This window comes from Mastigoproctus giganteus, chromosome 5 (genome assembly GCF_048544385.1).
Source record: "Mastigoproctus giganteus isolate SK-2022 chromosome 5, ASM4854438v1, whole genome shotgun sequence".
In the NCBI taxonomy this organism is placed as follows: Eukaryota; Metazoa; Arthropoda; class Arachnida; order Uropygi; family Thelyphonidae; genus Mastigoproctus; species Mastigoproctus giganteus.
Window position 1 is genome coordinate 124,296,099 of NC_143579.1, and position 17,884 is coordinate 124,313,982.

Below are 17,884 nucleotides of genomic sequence, written 5' to 3' on the forward strand. Positions count from 1 at the left end.
TCTGCTTTCTCGCAAACATTTGTGCAAGAAGATAGGGTCCCCCAGGGTTCTGTGCTTAGTGCCACGCTCTTCTCTATCAGGATTAATTCAGTTACCAAATGTATTCCTGACACAGTTGAAACATATCTGTATTCTGACGACCTGGCAATCTCGTGCCACTCACAAAACGTGTTTCATTGAAAGGCAGCTTCATGGCACAATTAACAAGCTTGTTCAGTGGGCAAAAAATAACGGATATAGACTTTCAAAACAAAAAAAAAACAGCAATTCATTTTTGCTGTAAACAGAATTTACATCCTGATCTAGATTTACATCTTGAGTCTCATCCAGTTACTTTTCAATAGAGTATTAGCTTTCTTGGACTAATTCTGGATAAAAAACTAAGTTTCTTAGAACATATTAAGCATATTTGTGCAACCTGTCTAAAGAAGGTGAATCTCCTCAGGGCAATTTCTGCTACGTCATGGGGTGCAGATCAGTACGTGCTACTACACTTATACCAGTTACTAATAAGATCCAGACTAGACTATGGATCTCCTGCGTATGCCTCAGCTAGAGAAAGTGCATTAAAATGGCTTGACCCAGTACATCACAATGCTCTCCGAATTGCACTGGGAACTTTTCCATATATCGCCAGTTCAAAGTCTCTATACAGAAGTACACGAACCACCTCTATTCTTTCTTCGGCATGCTCTGCCATTAAGCTATGCAACTAAAATCAGAAGTTTCCCGCATCATCCTATAAGGCAGTATCTATTCACCCCGAAATGGCATAATTTGTACCAAAATAAACCTTTACAGAAAAAAACCATGTGCCGTTAGATTACAAAACTTAACTGTGTGCTGGGAACTAAATATGAATAACATAATTCTAGATATTAGTGCAACTACATTCCAAAGGAGAATCTGAATCTGAAAAAAGGATCTGAATCCTACACTACCATGGCAAATACCCTTGGCCAATGTTGACCAGCATTTCCAACAATGGGGAAAGAATGCACTTCCAAATTTCAGTATTCAGCAAATCCATCGGTTCTCTAGTTTTACCCAAATTTACACTGATGATTCCAAGACAGATAGTAAAGTTGGCGCAGCTGCAGTTATACCAAACATTACAATATCCCAGCAGCTCCCTTTGGAGTGCAGAACTGTATGCTATCCTGATGGCTCTAGAGAATGTAAAACAAGTCTTTATATCCTCAAACCATCATCTACACTGATTCCTTGAGTGCTGTATCTGCTCTTCAGTGTAAACTTACTTTCAGTCATCCCTTACTACAACAAATTTGAATCAAGTTAGTGCAGCTTCTTGCAAACAGGCAAAAAATAATTTTATGTTGGATACCTGGGCATTCTGGAATCATAGGAAATGAACAAGTGGACTTTGCTGCCAAGAACGCCAGTCGTCAGACATCCCAGATACCTTACACAGATTTCAAACACATCATACATAGCACTGTTAGAAAAAAATGGCTATCCATTTGGCAGAAGCGAACAAGCAATAAACTCTTCGAGATTAAAAATGGTCATAAGCAGTGGCTATCAAGCCTAAGAGGCAATAGAAAGGAAGTAGTACTTGCCAGAATGTGAATAGGACATACCCACCTAACTCATAGTTATTTACTTACTCAGGATGACCCTCCACTATGCAGCAACTGTCAAACTCAACTCACAGTAAACCACTTTATCATTAAATGCTCATTATACTTGAGAGAACGACAAACAGCTTTCTCTTCACATCTATATTCCTCAGATTTACCTTACAGCAGATCCTCGGAGACCGACAAGATATTAATGATGTTTTTACCTTCCGGAGAATGATAAACAAATACCATCTGATCTGAATCCTATTTTTTAATTTAACAATCATGTACCAAATAAGATTGTAATAGGTGCATTATGGCCTTAGTAGCCCTTGCACCAACAAACAACAACAACAAAACCATGCTCTGCTCGAGCTATAACTGAAGTCTTGTCTAGATGATCCTGCAGTGCTTCTTTAACCAGTGCCTTATTTAATTTCCCTGGAACAGAAGTTAAACTAACAGGTCTGTAATTACTTGTCGCCCTTTGATCCTCCTTTGTGAATTGGGGTCACATTTGCACATCTCCATTCCCTGGATACCTCCCCTGAGTCCAAGGAAGCACTCATAATTATGGCTAAGGGTGTGCTTACTTCATTTGCTGCCTCCTTTAATATAATTGGATAGATCCCATCCACCTCAGGTGCCTTTCTTATGTTTATCTTCAGTAATTTCTTCTCCACTTTGCTGTCAGAGTTTAATTCACCTCTGGCATTCCCCTCCCTGAATAACTCCTCATGTGTGAATGTAGATGCAGAATACTCATTTAGTTTGTTAGCTACCTGAGCAGGATCATCAACAGTTAAACCATCGATATCCAATGGACCAATCTGATTCATCCCCTTCCTTCTAGAGTAAAGAACTCTTTACTGCTTAACTCTTTACGTAATTCTTCATAAGTAAAGAACTCTTTGCTGTTTTTATTTGCATCCTTTGCCAAAGATTTCTCATAATCTGCCTTTTCCTGCCTAACCTCCATTGTAACTTGGTTACAGATCAGCTTATATCTATCATAGGCTTCTGTGTCACCTGTTAATTTATATGTATCCCGTGCATATTTCTTCTCTGCCACATCCACTTAGGCCTGAACCTTGAACAATATTTCTTAGTTGGTATGAAAAGCCTAGTAGCTTCCAAGATTAATTCTTTGAATGCTTCCCATTTTGAATTTGCTGTTGGTAACATCATCAGTTGGTCCCACTGTATAGAATTTAAATACTGTCTCAGACCTCCATAGTCACCTTTACGAAAACAAAAACCCTTTCCTTTACCCCTGATGGTAGTTACCTCTTCGAGTAAATCTCACTTGACAGGATTCTTAACAACAGTAAAGACAGTATGCTACTCCAACTGGATCTAGATAAATTGGGAAAATGGGCTGAGAAATGGCAACTCAAGTTTAACATTGACAAATGCAAAGTACTGCATATGGGTAGCAATAACCAAAGAGGAACATACCAACTGTGTGGTACTACACTTGGGGAAGTGTAAAGTGAAAAAGACCTGGCGGTAATTGTGCAGTCAAATTTGAAGTTTGCTGAGCAGTGCAGATGGGCTGTCAGGCATGTCATGGAGTCTTGTCAACGATATATAGGAATTTTGCTAGTAGGGACAGGGAGGTGATTATCCCGTTATACAAGGCAATGGTCAGGCCACACCTAGAGTACCATGTACAGGTCTGTAGGCCTCATTTTAGGAAGGATGTAGAGTTGCTAGAACAAGTACAAAGAAGGGCAACAAGGTTGATGAGGGGAACAAAGGGGGTGTTCTTACCAAGGAAAGCTTATGTTCTGCAAATTGCAGCGCCTGGAGAGTAGGCACCTGCGAGGTGATCTGATTGAGGTGTATCTGGTGACACGAGTAATTGCAAACCAGTTAGTTTAACTTCTGGTCTAGGGAAAATAATGGAGTGATTGGTTAACGATGTATTGCAGGATCATCTAGACAAGGCTGCAGCAATAATTCAGACATAGCATGGGTTTATTAAGCAAACATCTTGTCTGACCAATTTGTTTGGATACTATGATGTGGTTACAAAGGAACTAGATGCAAAATATAATTTTGATATCATATACAGATAACCCTCATATAACACAGCTATTAGGTTCCTGTAAAATGTCGTGTTGTGCGAAACCGTGTTATACAGGACTAAGAAAAAGTATAAAAAGGGGGGTTACGTTCCAAAAGTTAACAAAAATACACTTATTCGTTAACAAAATGTTAACAAAACTTACAAAAATACACCATTCTAGATTTCATGTATGTTCTGCTCTCTTTAAAAAAATCAGTAATCTGGGTTTGTTTGCTTTTGCTTGATAAATCGATTCTATGAACTGTTCTACCCACAAAGACTTCAGTAGTCATATCATCAAAACCTTCCCCGTCCTACCGATGTAGCAAGTTTTACTTTTGCATCAATTCCATTTTCTGCCTGTTTGATCATATTTCCTGAATGAACTGACTCTGGCCATACATTTTTCCATACGCATTTAACGTTGACAGTTTTACTTCTTTTAGCGATAAAGCTATGATTCTGATACAGTCCATAATTGAGAAATGTTTCCATGGCTCCATTTCTTCAGTAGATTTGGATGAATTTTTTCCAAAAGCCATTGTAATGATTTTCTGATGGAATGAGTTTTAAAGGTGGATATAATGTCTTGATCTAACGGCTGAATGAAAGAAGTTGTATTAACCCAGTACAACTGTGGCTGTAGGAACATAACTTCAATTTGGATGACTTAAATCTTTTGGATTGGCCTGGTGTACTATCCAATAGTAATAAAACTTTGAAATCTAGATATTTCCACAAGTTCAAAAAGTACAAGTTCAATAGCACAGAATGTAACACGGGAATGTCCCAACAAAATAAAATACACTGATTTCTCAAATTTTTTTTGACTAGCGAGTCAACAGCGGGGATTCAAAAAGAGGGGAAATGTTGAAAAATTACATCCAGCATAATAGCAGGATTTTCTCCGCACAAAAGCTGAAAAATACCCTGTTATGCGAGGTTTACCGAAATTCTCTAACCGTGTTAGAGCGGAACCCTTCTATATAAGTACCGTGTTGTGTGAGGATAGGCACAATTTATCAATAGTGTTAGAGCGAAACCGTGTTGTAGAAGTACCACGTTATATGGGGGTTGCCTGTACTTGGATTTCAGAAAAGCTTTTCACACTGTTGTGCATGGAAGATTGCCGTACAAATTGGAGCAGTAGGGTATTAAATACTTCATTTTTCATAATGCATTTGTTGGTTATTTACATTTACTGCTTGAAAAAGTTATATAACTGTGTTGATGAAGTATATTGTTCTCTCAATAAAGATCTTTACAAATTACAAACCTTAATTGTGACTCCAAGTTTGTTTCTCCTCCCCTCTCCCCAAGGTAAGAAGGGGTTAATTGGGGTCTGAATAACAGGCAAGTGATCAAGGCTTTGTCTAGGCACTGTAGTGTATTGCTAAGTGTATCAGTATTTATTAACAATACAAGCCATTCATAAATTCAGATTCTGTGGCCAGATTCTTAAAATACATTTTTCTTGGATCTTATGTGAATATACAAGGTGTGATCAAAAAGTTTGACTAAATTTGTATCTTGAAATTGTGGCATCATTGAGAGTTATACCTGTCACAGCGTGTTTGGTGACTCATTTAGACAGTAATGCAAGGACCATCTGTTTATCTGTCTGAATTAAAATGTATTGAATAGGTGTTCTGCTGCATTTTAATGAGTTGATTTTACTGAGCAGTGAATTCGCATCAAATTTTTTGTCTCAAATTAGAAAAAAGTGTAAACAGAAACCCACAAGATTAAAACCAGTTTTGGAGAAGATGTTATGCATTATATTAAAAGACTTTTTGGGGGTTTGCAAACCTCAAAGAGGGTAGCTTGCCCATCGAAGATGATCCCTGCTCTAACTATCCTTCATCTTTAAAACCCAATGATTCAGTCACTTGTAATTGATGTGTAACTATCTGTGAAGTTGCTGGTGAAACGGGTATTTCTTATGGGACATTCTAATAATTTTTAACACACGATTTGGAAAATGAAGCAGCCTCAGCCAAGTTTGTGCCACACATCCTCACTGATGATTGATCACAGAGAACAGAGGGTTCTTTATGTCAGCAGCAGGAGCATGTTGGTCTTCACTAACATGCTCCTGCTGCTGACCCACACTATCTTTCTTGCATCATTACTGGTGACAAATCATGGCTGTATGGCAGAATCAAATGCCCACTCCTCTCAGTGAAAGATTTTGTCTGTTTCAAAGCCTCCCCAAAAAAAGCAAGGCAATCTCAATCAAATTTGAAGATTATGCTTATCATAAATTTTTACTCGCAAGGAATTACTCATCATAAATTTCTCCTGCATAGTCAAGTAGTGAACCAGGGATACTAAAAACAGTTATGGAGATTGTGCGAATACTGTTCAGGAAAACAACAGAAAAATGGGTGTCAGAGAATTGGAGCTTGCACTGTGACAGTGCCCTTGCACACTCAGTGCTTTACATTCAAGAATTTCTTGGGAAGCTTTCGTGATCAGTTGTAGTCTTCCATCTGCTGTACTCAACAGATTTAGCTCTGTGTTTTTTTTTTTTTTTTTTTTTTGCAATGGCTGAGGAAATTATTCAAATTCTGACACTAGAATTATTATCAATTCCAAAAAATGTCTATCAGAAGTTGCAGAAGCGCTAGAATCAGTGAATGTATTTTAAAAGAAGATCAATCCAAATAGTCAGTAAGCTTAACTTAATAATTTTCCAAAGATTAGTTTAGTCCCTGGACGTTTTGATCGCACTTTATATTTGTTGTTATATAATACCAACTGAGGTGTGGAGGTTAATGTAGTACGAGATTTTACTGCTATAATAAAGGCTCTTAACCCTCAAGAATGCAAATATATATTTGGATTTACTGACAACATTGACATTGTGATCATGGATAATGTTTTTTCATTCATAATATTATTACTTTTATGAAATGCTATAAAAAGCAACATTTATAATCAATGCTTTGGTTTATGTTATTGTGTTTTTTTTTTTTTCTTTTCTTTGTCTTTTTTTTTTTTTTTTTTTTTTTTAATCACTGTTTACTCATGTGCGGTGGATGTGATTATGTAGCATCCCATTTGTTCTTGAACTGTGACACACTGAGTTTTTAGGTACTGCCGTTCCTTGCTAGAGTTTGTATATTGTTTATGCTCGTATTCTGTGAAAGTGCAAATGTGACCCCAATTCACAAAGGAGGATCAAAGGTTGACACAAGTAATTATAGACCTATGAGTTTAACTTCTGTTCCAGGAAAATTAATGGAGGCACTGGTTAAAGAAGCACTGCAGGATCATCTAGACAAGACTTCAGTTATAGCTTGGACACAGCATGGTTTTGTTAAGGGGAAGTCTTGCCTGACCAACTTGATTGGATACCATGATGCACTCACAAAAAACTGGATGCAGGGAATAACTTTGATATTATATACTTGGATCTTGGAAAGGCTTTTGATACTGTTGCACATGGAAGACTGCTGCACAAATTGGAGCAGTGTGGCATTGGAGGCAAATTGCTGCTATGGATAAAGGGGTGGTTGAAGGGGAGAAGACAGAGTGGTAATCAATGGACACTGCTCATCGTGGACTAATGTTATTAGTGGAGTCCCTCAGGGTTCAGTGTTGGGTCCATTATTGTTTTCTGTATTTATAAATAATATTGATGATGGTATGTCAAGCTTAATGTCCAAGTTTGCAGACGATACGAAGGTTGGCAGGGTTGTTAAGGACACTACTGATGCTATGCTGCTGCAACAGGATCTGAAAAGGTTGAGCAGATGGGCTGAGAGGTGGCAAATGAAGTTTAACATTGACAAATGTAAAGTACTACACATGGGGAAACAGCAACCCCAGAGCAACGTATCAACTGTGTGGTACTGCACTGACTGTGGTAGAGAATGAAAAGGACCTGGGGGTAATTGTGCAGGCAGATATGAAGTTCTCTGAGCAGTGCAGACAGGCTGCAAGAGTAGCTCATGGTGTCTTATCAATGATATACAGGAATTTTTCTAGCAGGGATAAGGAGGTGATTATTCCCTTGTATAAGGCAATGGTCAGGCCACACCTTGAGTACTGTATACAGGTCTGGAGGCCTCATTTCAAGAAGGATTTAGAGCTGCTGGAATGAGTACAGAGAAGGGCAACAAGATTAGTGAATGGAACAAAGGGGTGCTCTTACGAAGAAAGGCTTGAGTTTTGCAAATTACAGTGTCTGGAGACTAGGCACCAGTGAGGTGATCTGATAGAGGTGTATAAAGCCTTGAATGGTTTGAGCATGCTCAATGCTAATGGGATTCTGCCTCTTGCTCAGAATAATCACCTGAGAGGGCATAAATTCAAATTGAGGAAAGACAGATGTAGGATAGATGTGCAGACATTTGCCTTTAGCCAGCGGGTGGTTGATTGGTGGAACAGACTTCCATCCCTTGTTGTGGAAGTTGATAGCCTAAACAAGTTTAAGGCTCAGCTGGACAGGTATTTTGAACAAACGGAGGGGTGAGGGTGAAGTGGAAGGTTTTTTTTTTTTTTTTTTTTTGGCTGATGCTGCATAAGCTTGCTTTCTTGCACCATATGCCTCTGCTAATGCTAAAAGTATTGTATCCATACTCCTACCAGTCTGTTTTACAGTAGTGCATTAATTTCCAGAGTTTGTGTGAATTTCTAGAAACCTTATGATGGTTTCATTTTTATTGATGACTTTCTCGGAGGAATAATGGACAGTTAAAGTATTTTACAGTGCTTGAATTTAATGTTTTATTTCTGTCCACTTTCACCTTTTTATGTACACATTTCTGCTCTGCATCAATAAACAACTCTAAACAGCTTGTATCTTCAGCTATTGTCATTAGTTAAACTGTGTCCCAGTAATCACAATAAGCATTCACTGTATTTTAATCTTTAAGGGTGTTTCAAAAATAGCAGTAATATTTGGGAATGTGTGTGACAGTGATTGGGGCTAGCTTATTGCACTGTGATCAGTACATTGCACCTATCCCAGCAAGCTTTAGAATATGCAGTACCACAAAAAAATTTTTATATTGTACTTTATTATTACATTGCCAGGTACTATGTAATAAAAGTACAAATGGCCATATGGTTCTTTGAAACCTCTTGTATAAGTTAAAATAAGTTTCATGTTAAATTTTGAATTTTTAGCATAGTGAAAGCTGTATTATTATAGGATAAAATGTGATGACCATGGCATTGCTTATGGAAGTTCATTCTTCTGATATCAGATACCTAGGACAAGGTGGTCCTCAATATTATTTCAGTAAAACCTCACTAATTCAGACTTATATAGAAGGAGCAGTCTAGAATATAATGTGTAAATATTTTCAAATTGTAGTTGATAAAAACAAGCAATTTTGTTTCCAGTTTGGCAACACATTAATTTAGATTGTATATTAAAACACAAATATGACAAAGAGCAAACAAATTTTATTAAATTCTTTATATTGACTACAAAGAGCTTAAATCAAAGAATATCAAAATATTTTTAATTATATGTTAATATCTATAAACTTGATCAGATATAGATGTCCCTCCCCCATTTTATTGTGTTACATTTTGTAAATAAATCAATTTTTTTTTTCTGCTGGGCAAAGGCTTTGTTGTATTAACATTTCAGAATGTCATTCATTTCTCTTGCGTGTAAAAATAATTTTCAAATTCTTCATCAGAATTAGCAAGTTTAGTAAAAAGTACTCAAGTTTCTGCCTACATGCAATTTCTAACTCTTTCTTCGCTAGTACAGATTTTTCCCCATGAAATGCTGTTCCTTCTTCGATCACCATATGATAATCAGCGTCATGTTCGTCTTTTGGCCACATTCCTAACCTCCCCCTTAATATCTTTTCGGTATTGTTGTGCAGTACATTTTGACACTCTTCCTCTTTGATTCCACTAAATCAGTAAAAACAGTTATTGCAAAGCCAGTCAGCAAAAATTTTGAATTATTAATTCCTCATTTAGAAAAAATCTCCATTCTGTATATATAAATACAGGCAAAAAAAAAAAAGAAAGCAGTCTGGATTACAAAGAATTTAGATTGCAGGGGATTCAAATTAGTGAGATTTTAACAAAATTTAATATATAGCTATCATATGACACACTGCAGACATCACATTAGCTCTTCACTGGTGCCTCTTCGTTTTATTAGACCACATTTAGTCTAGTTTCTTTAAATAAAATGAGCTGGCTTTAGTTTAAAAAAAACATTTTCTCCCTTTCTCTGTTTTCTCCCTTTCTCCCAGTTCTCTGTGTTTATTTTTACCAGCAGGGGTATATATATGATTTTTACTGTGCAGGAATGAGCTTTAATATATTAACTTTTCACAAATGGGGCAGTCAGATTTCTGATTTGAGTACAGTAAGAATCTAGCACCATGCTCATTAATGTGGTCTTTTTTTGTTTCTGGAATTCAGTAACAACATTGATAAAGACATTGTGATTTTGAAGTCTGTTAACTGATGATACAAAGGTGAATTGTTAACAATAATAATCCAAATATTTTATTTCAGTATATAGTCTACTTTAGCTTTTCAGTCTGAAACATGGCATTTAAGACACTTAGCATTGGTAAATGAAAGGTCTTGCATTTGAGTAATAGTAATTCAATTTATTCTTTGTAGGCTGCAGAGAAAACACGTCCTATCCTAGAGTCCATTAGTGATGATGTACTCGAGGAACAATGGATTGTGATCGTATGCTCCATGTTCATATCAAATTCCATGGCAGATTCTGCAACTTAGTTGAACTTCTGCAACAGAAGTTAAACTAACTGGTATGTAATTAGGGTGACACGAGTAATTACAGACCAGTTCATTTAACTTCTGTTCTGGGTAAAATAATGGAGTCACTGGTTAAATAATTCAAATTGGAATCACTGGCAATAATTCAGACACAGCATGGGTTGTTAGGGAAGTCTTGTCTGACAAATTTGATTGGATACTATGATGTGGTTACAAAGGAACTGGATGCAAAAAATAATTTTGATATCATATACTTGGATTTCAGGAAAGCTTTTGACACTGTTGTGCATGGAAGACTACAGTACAAATTGGAGCAGAATAGTATTAAGGGTAAGTTGCTACAATGGATAAAAGGGTTGTTGAGTGGGAGAAGACAGAGGGTGGTAACTGCCCTTCAGTGGGCACTGCCCTTCGTGGACTAATGTTATTAGTGGATTCCCACAGGGTTCGGTGTTGGGCCCACTGTTGTTTTGTATATTTATCAATGATATTGATGAAGGTATATCAGGCTTAGTATCGAAGTTTGCAGATGATACAAAGGTTGGCAGGGTTGTTAATGACAGTGTGCTACTGCAACAGGATTTAGAAAATTTGGGCAGATGGGCTGAGAAGTAGCAACTGAATTTTAACATTGATGACAATTTAAAGTACTGTATATGGGTAGAAGTAACCGCAGAGCAACGTACCAACTGTATGGTACTAAACTTAGTGTGGTAGAAAATGAAAAAGATCTGGGAGTGATTGTGCAGTCAGATATGAAGTTTTCTGAGCAATGTCGACAGGGTGCCAGAGCAAGTCATGGGGTAATTTCAATGATTTTGCTAGCAAGAAAAAGGAGGTATCCCTTTGTATAAGGCAATGGTCAAGCCATGCTCTGCGTACAGGTCTGGAGGCCTCATTTTAGGAAGGATGTAGAGTTGCTTGAGCATATGCAGAGAAGGGCAACAAGATTGGTGAGGGGAACGAAGGGGTCCTCTTACCAAGGAAGGCTTAAGTTCTTCAAATTGCAGTGTCTGGAGACTAGGCACCTGCGAGGTGAACTGATTTGAATGGTTTGAGCATGCTGAATTCTGATGGGATTCTTTCGCTTGCTCAGATTACAAACCTGACAGGGCATAAATTCAAATTGAGGAAAGAAGTTGTAGAATAGATGTGCAGAAATTTGCCTTTTGCCAACGGGTGGGTAATTACTGAAACAAACTTCCATCTGTCATTGTGGAAGTTGATAGCTTAAATAAATTCAAGGAAGACATGGACAAACTTTTGGAGCGAATGGATGGGTGAAATGACAATATATATATATATATTTTTTTTTTTTTTTTGTTTTTTGCCTGATGCTACATAAGCTCATATTCTTGCTTTCTTGCATTACATGCCTCTATTACTGCTGCTGCTGCTGCTATTACTACTACTACCACCACCTGAGTTAGGTTTATTATCAATAAAACTACAAACATGTAAGAACATGCAAGTGTCTAAAACTTTATTTTAGGTTCTTCATGAATTAAAATTAAAGTTTGTATCTGAATGTAATATAAGAGTTTATTATAAGTGTCAGACTAAACAAAGCAACGAAACTAACAAAATACAGTGTGGAAAACAAACCCAGTTTCAACATAAATCACAATGAAATTGCCATTGGGCATTCTGGAGAAAGTTCTTGTTTTCAATTATGTTGGAGAGGCTATCTTCATAATGCTGGAATCAAGAATTTGCTTTTTATCTAGATGAAATGTATGTATTTCCTTGTTTTGTGATCTGTCTCTTACATTCTAGATTGACTTCAAGTTACAATTTGAACATGGTTTCATTTCTTCATTATTGTGGTCAAAAGAAATGACAAAATCAGTACAACAGTTCCTACAAAACACACACACATATACAGAGATAGACATTTTTTAATTCTAACCGCTTCTGCACGATAAAGACGGCTATCAGAAATTTAACACTCAGAGTGCTCTAAGTATAATGATTCCACACCTATGCCATGGCAAGAATATTGCTCTTAGATAGTGAATAGCCAAGATGTAAAGAATAGCTAAGCTGGCATCTAAATATTATCTGAAATTAAAAACTGTTGTAAAGCAACATAAAAAAATTAAAAAAATTGGAATGCTATGTAAGGAAACATAAAACTATCATCCATTCAAAAAACCTGTTGTCACTTTGGTCGGAGGCTGTGTTTCTAGTAGTTGCCAATCTGGGTGTCTCCCACTCCCCCCAACTTATAAAAATGAATAAATATGATTGGATGGATAGGTTAAAAACAGTCTGGCACAGTACTGACCAGTATCACACCTTTAGTTTCCCAATATTGATTAGAAAAAGAACTTAGAAAATATAAAGAAAACTTTCCATGCCCATTAAAATGACTTGATGAGCTTGGCTTGATAAAGGAATTAGCATTACCCATGTGTAGTTGAATGGAGCTGGTACCAGCTCCATTCCAACTACACATACAACAACTATTTACATCAAAAACCTTACTGGTGTTACCATTCACTGGTAAAGTACTAAAGTTATCCATCTGTGGACTTATGTTCCGCCTATCCAAAAACTTATCCCAATACATCAAGCACTGATGTTCTTAAACCTGCCATTGAAATGTATAAAGTAGTTCATACTGTGAATTGATTATATTGTATGTATTGCTAAATGATCTTAGTTTTAAATTTCTTCAAGACTCAGATTTAGGGATCTAAGTTTAGATTCCTACATTTTCTCAGCTATTAGCTTAAATTCAAACATAAATATTAATATTCTAACAGTTTAATTTTGTGGTTTTATGAGTGGTCAGAATAAACTGTGATTATGTTCAAATTTAAAAATTTTTGGTACTCTTTTTTTTTTTTTTTCTTTAAGGGCCTCTTAGGTTGGCATATGGTAAAAAGTGGCCTTGAATTAAAATCAAATACAGAGGAAGTAGCAAGGGTTAGTCAGTATAGGCTAGCTGCACACTTAGGAACTGCATTTATACTTTACAGTCTGATGTTATGGTCAGGATTAAATCATCTTTTACCTCCTCAGAAGGTGAGCCGATTTGTACTTTATATTTCTAATATTTGATGATATATAGCAGGGGTGGCCATAGCATGGCTCATGAGCTGCATGCAGCTCGTGCAGGCTTGTGGTGCAGCTCTCATGCGGATATATTTTGATTTTTATTTATATCAAAATTTTATCTACAGAGTGTCTCAAAAATATTGGTTTTTGAGACACACTGTAAATATTGGTTACCTACGTTTAGGGGAGGTAGGTAACATCTAAAGGAATGTGAATCACATAGGAACTCATAATCCGAAACGTCACAGGAAAGTAGTAGCAGAGGCACAAGAAGCAGAAATGACACAAGACAGTAATTAGTGGCAAACATTTATTTGACATAATATTAACAATGGAGTATGAGATGGATGCATTTCATGATGTTACAACAGATGCTCGAAGGTTCCACCATGAGATGTGATGCATGCGTGACACCGACGCAGCATGGATTGGCAGACACGGTCGAATACACCTGGAGTTTCTTTGACAGTAGCAGCAGCTAAGACGAGTCTCGCCCCGAGATCCATTTCTGTCTCCACGGGCGATTCATACTCGATAGATTTGAGGGCCCCCACAGAAAGAAATCAAGGCTTGATAAATCAGGTGAGTGTGGAGGCCAGGCGATGGGTCCACCGTGGCCAATCCATCGACGCCCAAAACGCCTGTTCAAATGGTCACGAACACACCTTCCATAATGGGCAGGCGCCCCATCATGTTGAAACCAAATGTTGCGTCTCACATATGCTGGAACATCGTCAAGTAACCCTGGTAGAACTTGTTCAAGAAAGATCCAATATTTATCGGAGTTCATGCGGAATGGTAACAGGTATGGGCCGACTAAGCAGTCACCGACCATACCTGCCCACACACATTTATTGTGAAGCGATGTTGTGTTGCATGGGGGCGCACAACGTGTAGGTTGTCATGAGCCCACACACGAGCATTGTGCTGATTGAATAAGCCTTCCCGAGTGAAATAAGCCTCATCCGTGAACAAAACATAGGCTGGAAAATTCAAGTCTTGAACACTTTCTTGGAGAAACTGCTGTGCAAAGCCACACGTGCAGGATGATCTTGAGGGAGCAGTAACTGAACCCTTTGGAGATGAAAGGGGTGTAAGGAATCGTCATGCCAGACACGCTGTACGCTGCAACGAGACACTCCTAAGGCAGAGGCAACGGCACGTGTGCTGGTAGTAGGATTATTCTGGATGGCATTCAACACACTTTCTTCCATGGCGGGAGTTCGCGTTGAACGTGGTCTGCCCGCACTACTCCTGTTACCTCTAAATGACCCATAATCGCACAAATTTTGATGCACACGTGCAAACAAACGTTGGTCTGGTACATGTCTGTCTGGGAAGTGTTCTCCATAAATTCGTTCAGTGGCTCGTCCATTGCCCTCTGCTAATCCATACACTAGGTGCATGTCTGCCAGCTCACAGTTTGTATATCGATGCATGCTCTTCATGCGGCGACTACTGCTTGAATGAGTAAACCAGAAATTTTCCCTCTTGCGAACTGCTGAACAGCGCAGTGTACTCACTTACGGTGACGTTTCCGGTTATGGGTTCCTATGCGATTCACATTCCTTTAGATGTTACCTACCTCCCCTAAATATTTGTACCAATATTTTTGAGACACCCTGTATATAATGTCAGCGTGGATACACCATAGATAACTCTTAAGAAAAAACTATGATAGTAGTGTGGGAAGCATCATTTCCTCTGTGTCTCATATTGTGTTCATCCTTCACAACGAGTTGCCATGGTATTGCACTATTTCGAATAAGTTACACTTCACTAATAGAGAAGACTATTGTTACTTATCCTCAGTGGGCAGGTACCCTGGTAATGCAGACATGACGACCCAGTTGTGAAGATAATCACGCAATATGAGAGATGCCAAAAGGTTTATATAGTAATACAGTGGATTCTGGTAATTTGGGCCACCGGTTAATCGGGGCAGCCGTTTATTGGGGCAAATCTTAAAAAACAGAAACCGATTGAGAAAATAGCCAGGGTTTACTTCGCTTAATTGGGACAGCATGCCGTTTAATTGGGGCAAGAGACCGCAGCACTGGAGATTACCCTTCGATTGTCTCCGATGGTACCACGTGGTTCAGTCGAAATTCTGGAGGTCACAACCATAAAACAATAAAAACAATTAGCAGTCACCTGTTTATTGGGCTTTTCTGTTAGTGAAATCTATCATAAACGTACAGTAAACTCGATCTTACTGAATTTGCAATAATACCGACAGCTGGAATTCTGTGGGTTATTATGGTGAAATGTGTTTACACTTCCATGAAATCTTAAATCATATAAAAAAAATTGATTTTCAGATCTTCTCTTCATTCCTATTTTTAAAGCTTTGTAACTCGTTACTCGGTTCTCACTTGCGCGTATTGTGTTACTTGCAATTTGTGTGTGCTGTATTCTTTGTTATTGATTGCTTATCTTTTTACTGTTTTAAATTTTAACCTCTCCCCGCCCACAAATGTCAGTGAACAGAAATGTCAACTAGTTCGTATGTACATATTACAGTACGTATTAATTATTCCGATTTTCACGTATCATTTAATTTTTTAATTGGTAAGGTAATAAAGGGTAAATTTGTGCTTAACATATCTTTGCTTTTATAGCCTGTGGATAATATTCCTCCTATTTTCTTTAATTACAATCGCTGTTTAATAGAATTAAAATTCAATTCACAAACGTGATCACAATGACTGGCGCTTACTGCACATCGTATAGTGAATGGTACTTTACTATGTTGAGTTCGTGGTAACGTGATTTGATTGTACAGTGAACCAATTGTAAAAAGGGTGGGGGGGTACATTGTATTTTTAACTATTTACGTGAAGCTTCGGATAATTGGGGCAGCCGCTTAATCGGGCCAAAATGCACTAATCCCGACGTGTCCCAAATAACCGGAATGGACTGTATTTAAAATAACTAATATGTGTGATTATCTCCATAACTGGGTCGTCGTGTCTGCAATACCAGGGTACCAGTCAACCCACCGATGATAAGCCAATAGCTTTGAAATGGTGCCGTCTCGGTGGTGGTGCCCACCGAGAATAAGTAACAGTAGTCTTCTTTATTAGTGAACCAGTATTTATTCGAAGTAGTGCAATACTATGGCAACTCATTGTGAAGGATGAGCACAATATGAGATACAGAGGAAATGATGCCTCCCACACTACTATTGTAGTTTTTTCTTAAGAGTTATCTATGGTGTATCCACACCGATATTATATAGATATAAAACTCTTACTCTTAACATATTATACTTTGTTGCATTTAGTTATTTTAAATATCAAAATTTTATATATAACACTGATTGAAGTTTAAAAATAATAACTTTTTATTTTTTAAGTAAGCATATTTCTTGTTACTTAGTTTTTTTGTTTTTTTTTTTAAAAACATAAAAAAAAGACATACATTTCTCAAAATGCTAATTCTGACAGACAATACTTCACAGAGGATATTTACATATTAGGTTTGCTTGTCAATGCTTTATGGGTATGTTGTCCATCTTAGCAGTTAGCTGCTGAAAATTTGGCTGATGACTTGTTATTTAAAAGAGCATACAAGCTCATTTAAATTCTCATCAATCAAAACAGACTGATACTTATTTTTAATAAATTTAAGTGTTTGAATATAAAGAATCACAAGAATATGTCATATCTCAATGCTGATGGGATTCTTCCACTTGCTCAGAATAATCTGAGAGGACATAAATTCAAATTGAGGAAATACAGTTGTAGAATAGATGTGTGGAGGTTTGCCTTTAGCCAGCAGGTGGCTGATTGCTGGAACAAACTTTCATCTGTCGTTGTAGAAGTCGATAGCTTAAATAGATTCAAGGCAGAACACAAACATTTGGAGTGAGTGGATGGGTGAAATGAGAAGTGTTTTTTTTTTTTTTTTTTAATTTGGCCGATGCTATATAAGCTTGCTTTCTTGCATCATATGTCTTTGCTAATGCTAATATGAAAATAGAGATTAATCTCTGTGCATACTCTTTTGTTTTATAATATTTTTGTTCCGGAACCTGCTTTCAAAACTCAGTAATCAAGTAACCACTTCCTTTTAGTTGTCTCAATCCTTCATCCTCTTGGAGCTCCAGTAGCTCTAACTCTACAGCTGCTGTATCCCCAGCAATTGGCATTGAGACAGAACAGCCATTCTTCATAATGTCAACAAGAAAACGATTTCCCAAAAATGCAAATGATGGTTTAAGTGCTCATAAATCACGAAATCTATCAATTTCTTCTGCCAGTCCATGTAACTTGCATGCATAATCTCTAGTTATTATTTCAAATCCAGGTAGAGTTTGCAAAGTTTTACTCAAACATGAAATGAGTGAAGGTTTTAGAAACCAGGTCCTCGAAGAGTTTCAGTTTGTTGTGGAAGTTGAACACGGTCTGTGCTAGATCAGAAATAAGTTTTT

At 37.3% G+C, this 17,884-nt stretch overlaps 1 protein-coding gene across 4 annotated transcripts in view; it reads left to right on the forward strand.

Moving 5' to 3' along the window:
• The window catches only part of LOC150085682 (heme A synthase COX15), a 178,730-nt gene that overhangs the window by 67,054 nt on the left and 93,792 nt on the right, over positions 1–17,884 (forward strand). For all 4 annotated transcript variants that reach the window (XM_090374186.1, XM_090374188.1, XM_090374184.1 and 1 more), the window contains one exon: positions 13,249–13,416. In XM_090374186.1, the coding sequence (XP_090230312.1) occupies positions 13,249–13,416 (168 nt within the window). The remainder of the gene's footprint in view (positions 1–13,248; positions 13,417–17,884) is intronic.